General features: G+C 35.5%; 1 protein-coding gene across 1 annotated transcript in view; it reads left to right on the top strand.

Annotated features, from left to right (window-relative positions):
• Positions 1-16,276, top strand: part of ophn1 (oligophrenin 1) — a 46,973-nt gene that overhangs the window by 2,411 nt on the left and 28,286 nt on the right. The window contains exons 2-10 of the mRNA XM_087807341.1: positions 3,850-3,945; positions 4,229-4,290; positions 9,301-9,372; positions 10,626-10,727; positions 10,812-10,922; positions 12,757-12,861; positions 12,923-13,052; positions 14,297-14,397; positions 15,429-15,520. Of these exons, the coding sequence (XP_087663467.1) occupies positions 3,850-3,945; positions 4,229-4,290; positions 9,301-9,372; positions 10,626-10,727; positions 10,812-10,922; positions 12,757-12,861; positions 12,923-13,052; positions 14,297-14,397; positions 15,429-15,520 (871 nt within the window). The remainder of the gene's footprint in view (positions 1-3,849; positions 3,946-4,228; positions 4,291-9,300; positions 9,373-10,625; positions 10,728-10,811; positions 10,923-12,756; positions 12,862-12,922; positions 13,053-14,296; positions 14,398-15,428; positions 15,521-16,276) is intronic.

Genomic DNA, 16,276 nt, shown 5'->3' with positions numbered 1-16,276 from the left:
AACTATCACTTTAATTTTTATATTATATTATTATTATTATTATGTTATATCATATTTAACTTTTGATCACAATTGTTATTGTAACTTTGGCTTAAACATCGGTAGAGCAACAGCACGTTAATAACACGAGGATAACTCAAACTAAATATTGACTTGATGTACAGTTTTTAGGTCACGTTAACTGTCTAATTATCTGTGACTAACAAAACTGGTCCGAGCTCAATGAAATCACACTGTGATGCACACGTGTCATTTTCTTTAACCCACAAGAGCTTTAAATAGTTGACTCAAAACTACATATAAAACTTTGTCAAAGGTCACGAATAAAGCAATATAAAACAAACGATAAACAACACTTAGTTGACACAAATAAGGACAATAATAGCAGTAAAAATACAAGAAAAAAATCAATTAAACAAACAAACAAACAACATAAGAGTCTCATGCTGAGTTAAAAGCTATGAAATAAAAATGCGTTTTGAGGTGAGTTTTAAACATGGGAAGCGAGGGGAGACATTTATAAAATGGGATAAGACGCATATGTCCGTCACTATGGGAGGTGGAGTCAGTATTGCAATTTATTTATTTTGAAACTAACCAAAGAAGTATTTAATCCCAATTATTGCCTCTAATTTATGTTAATATCCTTCTTGAAAAAAAACATTTTAGACCATTTTTTACCGTTTATGACTGAAAAAACTGTTATATACATTAAAAGAGGAAACATTATTTAGCTCAGTCATCTTATTCTTTTACTCCTGACGAATCACTTTTTTATTTCTGGTAAGCAGTTCGGTGAACAATAGTGTGAACGTTGCATGACAACAGTAACAGTTTCACACCATCATGCTTTGCAGGAACACACACGCACACACACACACGGACAGGAAACACTCTCCACAGACCACTTTTTTCTTTTGCATGCAGATGTTAAAAAGAGCCAAATATACATGTGGGTTCAAACAATGAGGTTTAAGCAATGATTTGCACGGATTCTTTGTTTAAAATATTTCATCTGCTATTGAAAATGCACAAAACTATTCAGTGGTCCTTCGCCGTTCTCCTTGTACTCTCGCTTTTTCGCAGCTTTTTAATTTTCGTCGCACACGGTACTGAATATTTTTGAATATTGTAGCGAACTGTAGTCGGAAACATCACAACTCCTTGTCGTTTTTAACATTATTTGAACAGCAGATAAACTTCAACACAGCTACAGAACTTAGCTACCACACCCTAGGTACCTATGGTGCCAACAAAAACTCCCATGATGCCTTTCTACACACTGCTATGTTAAGCGATGGCTAATTGATCTTTAAAATATTTAAATATTTAAATATAGGTCTGTTGCCGTGTCAAATGTGATCGTCAGGTGTTATTTAAAAGCGGCTGGAGTCGACTGTACTGTATCCTCTCGTCCTGAGTCATCGCCGGGTTTTCACAGAATTGAATTGTTCCTTAAGTTAACACAAAAATGAACAATCAGTGTGAATATTTGCAGGTTAATTGTAATTAGAAATGTTGCATTATTTGATACACACTTTATTGAAATATAGATCACAAAATAATTATAAAATTAGTTTGACTATCAAAGAAATAAGACAACAACTTTTTTATTGTGCTGTTAAATATTGTAAAATATCACCGTATTTAAGCGTAACTATAATTTCTCACACCCTTAATATAAATGTTGTATTTACGTTGAAATAATAGCCTTTAACCGTTGTGTTATTTCAGGGTCAAGGTGACCCGGAAGCCGAAATCAAATATGTTTGTTGTATCCCTTGTGTTGTCAGAGAGGGTTTGTGGGCCTTCGTGTCAACTTGCCCCGTTGGTAACACAATAGTTAAAGCAACATTAAATAACACAACTTTTGTTATTGGATGGCTGGGCAGCAAAGCATTATGGGTTTTCTGGTCACCGTTACTGAGAGGTATGCTGAGAGGAATGGCTCCTCATATTTATTCGGAAGATTAGTCACCAAGTCATATTTATTAGGAAGTTTAGTCACCAATATCACAACGATGGTCCACTGTGATCCACAAATATTTCTAAATATTTATCTAATTATTGTGCAACTACAAAGGTTTAACAATTGTCTACGCCTGTGTGAAATAATCGTTGTGTTATCCATCTTGAACAGAAGGTAATGTGATAATTTTAAGCCTAATAAGGCATGATTAAAAAAGATGAGATCGTTTTCATTTAATCATAATTGATCAAAATGTATTCACTGCAGCCTGTAGTTAAAAATGTCATCGTTGGACGACACTTATAGTCGTTTCAATGAAGGTGGAACTGATCCAGTGTCAGTCGGATCTTTTCAGAATGTGACAGGCTGTCTTTGCTGATTCAGAATTTAAGGAGGGTGAAGTGAATCATGTTTGCTTTTGTGCCACGTGCATGTCTGGGTGTGTGAGCTTCACTTGCACAACCAACCTGAAGCGCTGTGGAGGATTGTTCTTCTGGGAAACAAATTCCTGTGTCGCTCTTACATCACTGGCAAATACAGCTGATCCTGATTCTTATGGGGTGTGTATCGGCAAAAATCTGGCGATACGATACAGCGGCAACAATTTGACATATTTTATTACTGTAGTAACAAGTATTTATTTGTAGTATTGTTGAGTATTTGACTGTGGTGTTGCAGAATTTACAGACCACACGACTCTTGACGAAGTCGTAACTGATTTCATGTGTTTTTAAACCAAAATATGTCCAAACACCAGCTTTAAAAGCTGCTGGAGTCGACTGTATCCTCTCGTCCTCAGTCCAAGATCTCGCTGGATTTCATTGTTCCTTTAGCTTTGGAAGACAGGATGACTTCTGCTATCTAGTGGCCAGGAGTTTGACTGCAACACAAAAATGAACAAAGGCTCTTAATATTATTTATATTATGTTAATTGTGAAAAAAAGGTAATTATTTTATTTTATACACACCTTATTGAAATACTAACTATAGAATAACTATTAACACAAAAAATATCACTCTGGCAATAAAAGTTTCTGATTATGAAAATAACGAAAAGGAATTTAAAGGCCGAAAGAAAAACAAACATTAACCTTTTACTTACTGTTTCCATTTTAATTATAGATTTGATCCAGAACAAAAAATGTATTTACATTTTACTAATGGTTACAATTCTAGCTCCAAATGTGTTTTAGGAGTAAAATGTTAACACAATCTACAAATATACATTACTTACTTACAATTTGATATTAAAACAATATCATGCTGTTAAATATATTGTGACAGCATCATGAAAAAAACCCCGAAATGTTTCAATATTTTCCAACACCCCTGACCTCCGACGATACTGTACTCCTTGATGGCAGACGCCACTGTTGGCAGGAAAGTGTCAAAATAGTTCGAGGATCAGGCCAAATGAGTTCCAGGTGTGGCCTCGGCCTCCAAAAAACGCTCTCGATCCAACCGACGTCTGGGTTCACGGAGGCCGAACCTCGCAGACGGTACCGGTGAAGGTGCCAGACACCCTCGGAACCCATGCCACGATGGCACATAGCTGCTTGAAAAATCACTCCCATCGAGTTGGTCATAATTCAAGAACTCGCAAAGAAAAATCCAATATTTCTGGAAAGAAAAACAGAATTCCTCATCGTTCTCCGGGTCGTCGAATATCTTGGCGCTTAAATTTTTTAGGGAGGATATTTCATGCGAAACCTGGCGGCCAAAATAACCCTTTTTGTCGGGGTCGCTCCAGAGTTTAGCTTGGATTGAAACGCCTGTTTGTGTTGCTGCTCGCCGACGACGGCGAAGGAGAAAGTACTTCTTAAACCGGAGATAATGCGAAGGGTGAAAATTTAAAGTAAACTTTGGTTTCGTCTTCCCAGGTTATTCACTGGCGGTGCAGAAGTTCTCCCAGACCCTCAGCCTGTTCCAGTTCGACTTCATCGGCGACTCCCTGACTGATGATGAGATAAACATCGGTAAAGACGAGTCTCACGATCGGAGAGATAATCAGTGTGGATTTACATTGTGAAGCAACTCCGCTGTCGCCAGATGATCATCAGGCGAGGAAAGCAGTTTTTTTGGCTTCTCAAACATGGCCTGATCTTTAAAAGCACGATATTACGGCAGAACATGTATGACCCGAGCCAGGATCGTCGCCTTTTCCAAACCATCTGTTTACAATCATCCACATTTATATAAAAGAAATATAATTTTCTGCCGGGTCCACTTCATATTTCATCTTGATGTCTTCCTCCTCAGCTCAGTCGTTCCAGGAGTTTGCAGGACTGCTGCAGGAAGTGGAGCATGACAGGATGATGCTGGTGAGTTTATCTGCTTCCTTCAGGCCCGACCGAGGCTCCTATAAATGGATTTTACAAATTGACATCTCGGGTCATGAGATACGGCGGAGTGGATGTCGGGAGTAGTTCTGCCGCAAAATGGAAAAAGGAAATGTGTTTGTTGTAAAATGATCCGTCCGTCGCGATTCCATTTTCAAAATCAATATGTCATGTTAGCTAGAGAGATTTTTTGACTGCAGTTTTGCGAGAGATGTGTTGTCAAAATAGGGCTGAGTGTTAGCAAGAATCTGGCAATACAGTGTGATACTTTAGGAGCACATTTGTAGTTTTTGTTGAAGTACTTGACTCTGGTGTTGCAGAATTTACAGACCACATGACTCTTGACAAAAGTCGTTTCCACTTTCATTTGTTTTGAAATCAAAATATGTCCAAACATAAGCTTTAAAAGCTGCTGGAGTCGACTGTATCCTCTCGTCCTCAGTCATCACTGGGATCTCGCAGGATTTCATTGTTGCTTTAGCCGCGGATGATGTACTGACTGCTTAATTTCAACACAAAAATGAACAAATGCTTCAGATGTTTTGAAGTAAATAGTAATATTGTTTATTGATTTTTAATAAGGGTGTGTATTGGCAAGTGTCTGGCAATAGGTTACCTATAACAATACAAGTGCAACGATATGATATATTGTGATACTGTAGTAACAAGGATATATTCGTAGTATTGTTGAGTACTTGACGCTCGTGTTGCAGAATTTACAGACCACATGACTCTTGACAAAAGTCGTTTCTGCTTTCATTTGTTTTGAAACCAAAATATGTCCAAACATCAGCTTTAAAAGCTGCTGGAGTCGACTGTATCCTCTCGTCCCCAGTCATCACTGGGATCTCGCAGGATTTCATTGTTGCTTTAGCCGCGGATGATGTACTGACTGCTTAACTGCAACACAAAAATGAACAAATGCTTCAGATGTTTTGAAGTAAATAGTAATATTGTTTATTGATTTTTAATAAGGGTGTGTATTGGCAAGTGCCTGGCAATAGGTTACCTATAACAATACAAGTGCAACAATATGATATATTGTGATACTGTAGTAACAAGGATATATTTGTAGTATTGTTGAGTACTTGACGCTCGTGTTGCAGAATTTTCAGACCACATGGCTCTTGACAAAAGTCGTTTCCGCTTTCATTCGTTTTGAAACCAAAATATGTCCAAACATCAGCTTTAAAAGCTGTTGGAGTCGACTGTATCCTCTCGTCCTCAGTCATCACTGGGATCTCGCAGGATTTCATTGTTGCTTTAGCCGCGGATGATGTACTGACTGCTTAATTGCAACACAAAAATGAACAAATGCTTCAGATGTTTTGAAGTAAATAGTAATATTGTTAATTGATTATTAATAAGGGTGTGTATTGGCAATTGTCTGGCAATAGGTTACCTATAACAATACAAGTGCAACGATATGATATATTGTGATACTGTAGTAACAAGGATATATTCGTAGTATTGTTGAGTACTTGACGCTCGTGTTGCAGAATTTACAGACCACATGACTCTTGACAAAAGTCGTTTCTGCTTTCATTTGTTTTGAAACCAAAATATGTCCAAACATCAGCTTTAAAAGCTGCTGGAGTCGACTGTATCCTCTCGTCCTCAGTCATCACTGGGATCTCGCAGGATTTCATTGTTGCTTTAGCCGCGGATGATGTACTGACTGCTTAATTGCAACACAAAAATGAACAAATGCTTCAGATGTTTTGAAGTAAATAGTAATATTGTTTATTGATTTTTAATAAGGGTGTGTATTGGCAAGTGTCTGGCAATAGGTTACCTATAACAATACAAGTGCAACAATATGATATATTGTGATACTGTAGTAACAAGGATATATTTGTAGTATTGTTGAGTACTTGACTCTCGTGTTGCAGAATTTACAGACCACATGACTCTTGACAAAAGTCGTTTCTGCTTTTATTTGTTTTGAAACCAAAATATGTCCAAACATCAGCTTTAAAAGCTGCTGGAGTCGACTGTATCCTCTCGTCCTCAGTCATCACTGGGATCTCGCAGGATTTCATTGTTGCTTTAGCCGCGGATGATGTACTGACTGCTTAACTGCAACACAAAAATGAACAAATGCTTCAGATGTTTTGAAGTAAATAGTAATATTGTTTCTTGATTTTTAATAAGGGTGTGTATTGGCAAGTGTCTGGCAATAGGTTACCTATAACAATACAAGTGCAACAATATGATATATTGTGATACTGTAGTAACAAGGATATATTCGTAGTATTGTTGAGTACTTGGCGCTTGTGTTGCAGAATTTTCAGACCACATGGCTCTTGACAAAAGTCGTTTCCGCTTTCATTCGTTTTGAAACCAAAATATGTCAAAACATCAGCTTTAAAAGCTGCTGGAGTCGACTGTATCCTCTCGTCCTCAGTCATCACTGGGATCTCGCAGGATTTCATTGTTGCTTTAGCCGCGGATGATGTACTGACTGCTTAATTGCAACACAAAAATGAACAAATGCTTCAGATGTTTTGAAGTAAATAGTAATATTGTTAATTGATTATTAATAAGGGTGTGTATTGGCAATTGTCTGGCAATAGGTTACCTATAACAATACAAGTGCAACAATATGATATATTGTGATACTGTAGTAACAAGGATATATTTGTAGTATTGTTGAGTACTTAACGCTCGTGTTGCAGAATTTACAGACCACATGACTCTTGACAAAAGTCGTTTCTGCTTTCATTCGTTTTGAAACCAAAATATGTCCAAACATCAACTTTAAAAGCGGCTGGAGTCGACTGTATCCTCTCGTCCTCAGTCATCACTGGGATCTCGCAGGATTTCATAGTTGCTTTAGCCGCGGATGATGTACTGACTGCTTAATTGCAGCACAAAAATGAACAAATGCTTCAGATGTTTTGAAGTAAATAGTAATATTGTTTCTTGATTTTTAATAAGGGTGTGTATTGGCAAGTGTCTGGCAATAGGTTACCTATAACAATACAAGTGCAACAATATGATATGTTGTGATACTGTAGTAACAAGGATATATTCGTAGTATTGTTGAGTACTCGACTCTCGTGTTGCAGAATTTACAGACCACATGGCTCTTGACAAAAGTCGTTTCCGCTTTCATTTGTTTTGAAACCAAAATATGTCCAAACATCAACTTTAAAAGCTGCTGGAGTCGACTGTATCCTCTCGTCCTCAGTCATCACTGGGATCTCGCAGGATTTCATTGTTGCTTTAGCCGCGGATGATGTACTGACTGCTTAACTGCAACACAAAAATGAACAAATGCTTCAGATGTTTTGAAGTAAATAGTAATATTGTTTATTGATTTTTAATAAGGGTGTGTATTGGCAATTGTCTGGCAATAGGTTACCTATAACAATACAAGTGCAACAATATGATATATTGTGATACTGTAGTAACAAGGATATATTTGTAGTATTGTCGAGTACTTGACTCTCGTGTTGCAGAATTTACAGACCACATGACTCTTGACAACAGTCGTTTCTGCTTTCATTTGTTTTGAAACCAAAATATGTCCAAACACAACTTTAAAAGCTGCTGGAGTCAACTGTATCCTCTCGTCCTCAGTCATCGCTGGTATCTATCTCATTGTTCCATTAGCTGCAGAGAATGTAATGACTACTGCAAGCTAGTAACTAGAAGTTTAATTGCAACACAAAAATGAAAAAACAGCAAATATTTGCATGTTAATTGGAAATAAAAAAAATTCAAATTTCACCAAAAAAGAGAAATCAACGAATACATTATTTTCAGTTGTTGTTATTTTTTAAATCAATATAAGTCTCTCCATGTAATAACTGCTGCCATCTAGCGACCGGAAGTTTAATTGCAACACAAAAATGAAAAAAAACAGCTAATATTTGCATGTTAATTGTAAATTTTAAAAATACAAATTTCACCAAAAAAGAGAAATCAACAAATACATTATTTTCAGTTGTTGTTTTTTTTAAATCATTATAGGGCTCTCCATGATATAACTGCTGCCTATAGGGACTGGAAGTTTAATTGCAACACAAAAATGAATAAACATACTGAATATTTGCATTTTTAATTTTAATCAATACAGTGCTGTTAAATATAGATAAAGTATCGTTAAAAAAATATTGAGATATTTAAGTATATTGATATTTTCGTACACCTTGAATTTTTATAGTTAAATATCAACATGAACATTTATCTATTTTCACTTTGAGTCAACTATCTGACTATCTGAAACTAAAATATGTCCAAACATCAGCGTCAAAAGATGCTGGAGTCGACTGTATCCTCTCATCCTCAGTCATCACCGGGATGTTAAAGATTTATGTTCCATTAGCCACGGAGGACGTAATGACTGCTGCCGTCTAGTGGCTGTAGGCAGCACAAAAATTAACCAACGCATTAATATTTTCATGTTAATTAAAAAAAAAAAAACGTAATTAATAATAATAGTTAATTGTATACATACTTAACTGTTATACAAAAAGATAAAAATACAATTTGAAAGCCAAAACAAATAAAACGATTAATTATACATTATATGTTGATATAATAGCCTTTAAAGCAGCGATAAATAACAGTTAGACTTTTCTTTTTTAATATTTATTTTACATTTTCTATAGTTACCTGTTTAGGTTTCAATTCATGACTCTAGCGGTTACTTTAACGACGCGACCATCAAACTGCTTTAACATGTCATGTACTGAGAGACAGTTTGAAGTTACCAGAACGTATTGGAAAACAATAAATACTAATTCTAATACTAATAATTCTATTTGTTTTGTAAACTACTGCGTGTACGAATCGTGAAGTTGCAGTTACACTGGTCTGACACTGGGAGGAGCCAGAAACAATATCTTCAATCTTACCCGTGGTTTCTTTGAGTAAACTACATGGTTATTTTAAATAATATATATATTGTTATTTAACAAGACCAATATAATGATTTAAATAATGAAACGCTAACCAAGTGTGGTTTATCTTTTTCATTTCCAGGTGGAGAACGCGTCGGATCTGCTCATTAAACCTCTGGAGAAGTTCAGGAAGGAGCAGATCAGCGTAACAAAGGTGAGACTTCTTTTGTTTCCGAGATTGCTGGTCGTTGATTTGTTCATAAACACGACACAATAACTGCTTCCTCTTGCTTCACACCAGAGAGGATGTTATGAGCTACTTCCTATTTTCTGTAGATATATCTGGCTTTATAATACTTGCAGCTGTTGTTTCACTTCAGGACTTTTATTGGCAGCTCTTATCAGCAGGATCCTCGACCGGGTCTTATCTCAGAGCCTACATTAAAGTTCCTAGTTTTGTTTGATGAAGACAGATCACGTTCCATAAGTGTTAGTGACGTGAAGATGTTCTACACATCTGTTGTCTGGATCAACGACAGATATTTAATCACATTTTATTTAATTTAACATCTTTTGATTTGATTAATTCATGCATTGTGTGTTTTTTATCATAAATTATTATTTGCTGACATTAATTTATAGTAGATTTAGAGTATTTTATTTTGGTTTATTCATCTAATTGTAACTATATATTTATAATTTCATTTATTTTATTTTGTACTTTTATAACAACAAAAAAATAATCCTGTTTTGTGTTTACAATACTTGAAATAAATGTATTTTTATTTTATTTAACTCAATTTATTATTAATTGTTATATGCTCACATTCATTCATGAGTATTTTATTTTGGTTAATTCATCTGATTGCATTTATTTATTTATAATTTCTGTAATTCTATTCTGTACTTTTATAACAACAAAAATAAAAATAAATGAATCCTGTGTTGTGTTTACAATACTGGAAATAAATGTATTTTTAAATAAAAATTTTTTTCATTTTATTTAATTTTATGTATCAAATTAGTAATTTAATTTATTATTAATTGTTATATGCTCACATTAACAACAAAAATAATCCTGGGTTGAGTTTACAACTGGAAATATATGTATATTTAAATAAATACATATTTTTATATATCTTAAAATTATTTATTTTATTTCATTAGTAAGTAATATATTTTTTCATTAATATATGATTCATTAATTCTACTTTAATTGTTGTTTATTCATATTTATTTAATTCATTGTATTCTATACTTTCATAGCCAACATAAATCATGTGTTATTATAAAATTCTGGCAATAAACATGTATTTAATTTAATTTAATTATATGTTATGTTTTGTTAAACATTTATTTTTCAATCAATCCAGTGTCAATAAGTACTTTTGAATACATTTGAAATAGGTTTTCAATCATATTTTCTGTTTGTTAACTTATTTCCTGTGTTACTTATTTGTGTTTCAGGAGAAGAAGAAGAGGTTCGAGAAGGACAGCGAGAAGTATTACTCCCAGGTGGACAAACACTTGAGTCTGTCGGCCAAGAAGAAGGAGAGTCAACTCCAGGAGGTCTGTTGCTTCTCACTCATGCTGGGGAGACTTTTTATATAAAAAATCATTTTTTATAAAAGAGATTTTCTCTCTCGTCCGCAGGCCGACGAGCTCCTGGACAAGGAGAGAGTGAACTTCTACGAGTCCTCTGTGGAGTACGTCTACCAGATCCACCAGGTCCAGGACAGGAAGAAGTTCGATGTGGTGGAGCCGGTGAGTGACGAGAATGAAGAATGACTGAAGAACATATCAACTCTAGCTGGTACAGATGTACTTAAAGCTACACACACATACACACACCCACAACCAAGTTCACACCCTCATACAACTACACAAACGCACACGCGTACACCTACAGACTCATACACACAGCTCTACACACCTCTAGACAAACACACATGCATGCACACCCACTCACATCTTCACATAACTCCAAGACACAAACACTAATACACATACCTTCACATGACTTCACAAATTAAAACACACCTAGACACACACCTAGACACACACCTCCAGACAGACATACTGACGCACACACTAATACACATACTGTACGTTCACAAAACTACACAAATTTAAACACACCCAAACACAACTCTAGACACACATACACACACCCTCACAAGGCTACACAACACACATTTAAACACATCTAGACAAACCTCAGACACACACATACACACACCTCCAGACAGACACACACACTAATACACATACCTTTACAAGACTACACAAATTTAACGGAACCCAAACACAACTCTAGACACACACATACACACACCCTCGGAAAGACACACACACACACTAATACGCATACCTTCACAAGACAACACGAATTGAACACACCCAAACACAACTCTAGACATACACATACACACACCCTCAGAAAGACATACAGACACTCGCACACTAATACACATACCTTCAAAAGACTACACAAATTTAACGCACCCAAACACAACTCTAGACAAACACATACACACACCCTCAGAAAGACATACAGACACACACACACTAATACACATACCTTCACAAGACTACACAAATTTAACGCACCCAAACACAACTCTAGACACACACATACACACACCCTCAGAAAGACATACAGACACTCGCACACTAATACACATACCTTCACAAGACTACACAAATTGAACACACCCAAACACAACTCTAGACAAACACATACACACACCCTCAGAAAGACATACAGACACACCCACACTAATACACATACCTTCACAAGACTACACAAATTGAACACACCCAAACACAACTCTAGACACACACATACACACACCCTCAGAAAGACATACAGACACTCGCACACTAATACAAATACCTTCACAAGACTACACAAATTGAACACACCCAAACACAACTCTAGACAAACACATACACACACCCTCAGAAAGACATACAGACACACACACTAATACACACACCTTCACAAGACTACACAAATTTAAAGCACCTAAACACAACTCTAGACACACACATACACACACCCTCAGAAAGACATACAGACACACACTAATACAAATACCTTCACAAGACTACACAAATTTAATGCACCCAAACACAACTCTAGACACACACATACACACCTTGCAGAAAGACATACTGTATATACAAACACACACACACACGCTCACACACACACAAACACCTTCACACCTTCACATAACTCCGGATGCACAAATATCCACACACAACAAATGACACCAATAGAGACGAAACAGAAACGCACAGTAAACGCACAAAACAAAGCACAACCCGCACATCGAACACACAAAAGCATCTGACACACATTATGTGAGAAGAAGCACAAATGTGACACTAATAAAAACACAAATAACACACACATTGGAGAGAGAAATGCATGACACTGAGAACAGATGTTGTCGAGTACACACAAACATCTTTACAACACACCCTAAGAAACGCACAAAGAAGACGGTAGAAGAGAAAGACACACACACAGGTACACACACAGGTACACACACAGGTAGACCGCCAGGAGTGACTAGTGTTGCTCCGGCAGGTGCTGGCGTTCCTCCACAGCATCCTGACCCTCAACAACCTGACGGTGGAGATGACTCAGGACTTCATGCCGTACAAGCAGGAGCTGCAGCTCAGCCTGCAGAACGTGAGTGTTGTTTGAACGGGTCGGTTCTAGAAGAACCCGTAACACTCGGTTCCGCCCGCAGACGAGGAACCACTACGAGAGCACGCAGGAGCAGATGGAGGACCTGATGAAGAGGATGAAACACGCCTCGCAGAGCAGCAAGATGCAGGTGGTTCTGCCCATGGAGGGCTACCTGTTCTGTCAGGAGAAGTGTGAGTGACACTTTTTTTTATTTGATTTATTATACATTTCTTTAAGTTTGATATTATAAAATAAATACTTTTTAATTCATATCCATTTAAATTAAATATAAAAAAAAAATGGTATAATATTGCCACCAGACAATAACATTGCTTTAAAATCCACCATGATAAAATAACACGCTTTTGCGACGTCATGTGATCGTTTACGAGTCACCTGATTGGCCGAAAGTTCAATTAAGTAGGTTACTCGTTTGGTATTGTCTGATGGCAATATTTTTTATATGAAATTTAAAATGTAACTTAAAAAATGTTGTTAATTTCTGATATAATATACATTATTTTTTCATCATATTATTAGAATTAGAATATCAAAGTCTTTGTGTAAAAAAAAAATATATATATTCATTTTTTTAAATTAATTAAATTATTAAATATACAAATTATTAAATGTATTAAAATATATAAACATATAAATATAACAATTAAGCATAAAATAAAGTTTTTAATTTATTTTAAAATAATTGTACTGTATTTAATAATATTCTATATTTAATGGTTGAATTTTTATTTTTTTTAATTCAATCATATCTTTATCTCGAAACTTTGAATGTAATTTTAACAATTTAAATAATTATTTTATCTGTATTGAATGGCAGATTTTCGCTTTTAGTATTTAAATCAATTTTTTGTAATATTTTCCTTTTTTTTTAATAATTTCAAATAAATCTAAATTCTTTTTTTTTTCATTTGTAGCCATTTCTATTCAATATGAAGATGTTGGTATAATAGTGTCACGAGACAAGACTGAAAGAGTATCGAGCTACTTGATCCAACTTTCAACCAATCGTGAAGGCACTAATATACATATTATACATTTATATAATAAATTTAAAAGGATAAAAATGAAAATATATTTAATTTAGAGAATTTATTTTTAGATTATTGGATTAAGAATATCAAACTCTATTTAAAAAATCAACCTTTCATTATAGAAATGATTGAATTCAATAAAAAAATACTTTACAACAACATTACAATAGAATGATTCAAAATTTCAACCTTGAACATGTTAAACTATTCAATATTCTGATGATTCTTAATTCCATGAAGATGATGTCAACAAAGATCTGATGTTGTAGAAGCTTGTTGGACATTTTTCACTGACTTGTTCTGACTCGGTCTCTCTCTCCCTCTCTTCCTCTCTTCCTCTCTTCCTCTCTCTCTCTCTCTCTCTCTTTCTCTGAACCGAACAGGGGCGTTGGGTGTGTCGTGGGTGAAGTACTACTGCAGGTATCATAAAGAGGGACGGCAGCTCTTCATGGTCCCGTGTGAACAGAAACCAACGACCAGACAGGTGAACGTCAAGAGAAACACAAAAATATATATTTTAACACATTTAAGGTGACCTGAAGGCCTGAAATCAAATGTGTTTGTAGTATCCCTTGTGTTGTGTCTGGGTCAAGGTGAACAACCTCCACCACTGCATATGTATTTCTGGAAGCCAGGGAGGTCTTTCACCTTGACCCTGAGACAAGGGATACCACAAACACATTTGTTTCCAGGTCTTTGGGTCTTCTTGACCCTGAGACAAGGGATACCACAAACACATTTCTTTCCGGGTCACCTTGACCCTGAGATAACACAAGGGTTAAGTATTAAATATATATATTCAATATATTATTTACACTATATCTATATTAAAAGGTTGAATCTGCTTGTGTGTAATAATTCCATTAAATAATGTAATTATATATATATATATATATAATGAGGGATCAATAAAGTTTTACCTTACCTTACCTTACCTTAATTAATTTTCAAAATGAATTATTTTACACATAGAGTTTGATATTTTAATACCAATAATCAAAAATAAAAATGTTTATTATATCCGAAATTAATAATATTTATTAATTAAATATATTTTTCATTTGTTACCTTTTTAAATACAAATAAAATAAAAAATATTGATATAATGCTGCCATCAGAAAATACCAAACGAGTATCGAGCTACTTTATTGAACTTTCGGCCAATCACGCGAGTCGTAAACGATCACATGACGACGCTCACTTGTCTCAATTCATCACGGTGGATTTTTAATCGACGTTATTGGTGGCAATATTATATCCACATTTTCATATTGAATTCAAAAGGATTTGATTTAAAAATATTTAATTTTATAATATCAAACTTAAAACAATTTATTAATCTTGAAAACATACAAATTATCGGATTAAATTAATTTAAAAAAAATTAAAAAAAACTTTCAATACACAAATGATTGAATTCAGTTATTCAGATAAAATGATGTAATGCTTTAAAAAAGTTTTTTCCATCCAATACTGTGCCGGCTCTGATCCACGACCCCCGTCCTCCCCCCTCAGGGTCTCACACAACTCACCCTGAAGTCCTGCATGCGCCGCAAGACCGAGTCCATCGACAAGCGCTTCTGCTTCGAAGTGGAGACGCAGGAGAGGTGAGCGGAATCAGAGAGACTGAGCGATGAGGCGACGGCCCCCTCGCGGGGATGAACCGGCGAACAGGTGGTTCCGACGAGGACGGAGTGTGAGAGCCGAACGGGCTTCAGCCCAAACAATCCTAAAGCCAAGCGGCGACACCGAGCAGATGGTGGAGACGAGACGACGATAACAACAAAACTAAACAAAAAAAAAAACGCTCGTAATCACGTGGACGAGGCTTCAAAGCAGCCTCAGCCACGGGCTGCACTGACATATTTAGGATCCGTCGCTCGTAATCTGAGGAAATATAGAGAGATGTTGTTAAAAGTTAGATCAGATCTTAACGTGTGGAGGATGGTTTCACAGACTGAAGGTGGCAGTGCTGTCTGCAGAAACTGCAGGATCACATCCAGAGGATCAACACGACTCCCAAATGTTCGTGACAGTACGGAATAAAAATGATTCAATATGATATATATGATATAAAATAAATAATACAAAGATAATATAAATAATTAAACGATTACATAAATAATAATCTAATATACTTTTGTGTTTAAGCTACAACATTTATAACACAATACACAATTTCCTACACACAAAAAAATAACCTATATCTACACATGTGACCTTTTAGACACATGCTACGCAAAGAATAACACAAACAAACACATGCTACACAAAGACTAACACAAACAAAAAGAATAACACATACAAGCACATGCTTCACAAAGAATAACACATACAAACACATGCTACACAAAGACTAACAC

Source organism: Callionymus lyra, chromosome 14, assembly GCF_982586985.1.
Source record: "Callionymus lyra chromosome 14, fCalLyr1.hap1.1, whole genome shotgun sequence".
Lineage (NCBI taxonomy): Eukaryota > Metazoa > Chordata > Actinopteri > Syngnathiformes > Callionymidae > Callionymus > Callionymus lyra.
The sequence above is the reverse complement of the archived record's forward strand: the minus strand, read 5'-3'. Positions and strand labels throughout refer to the sequence as shown.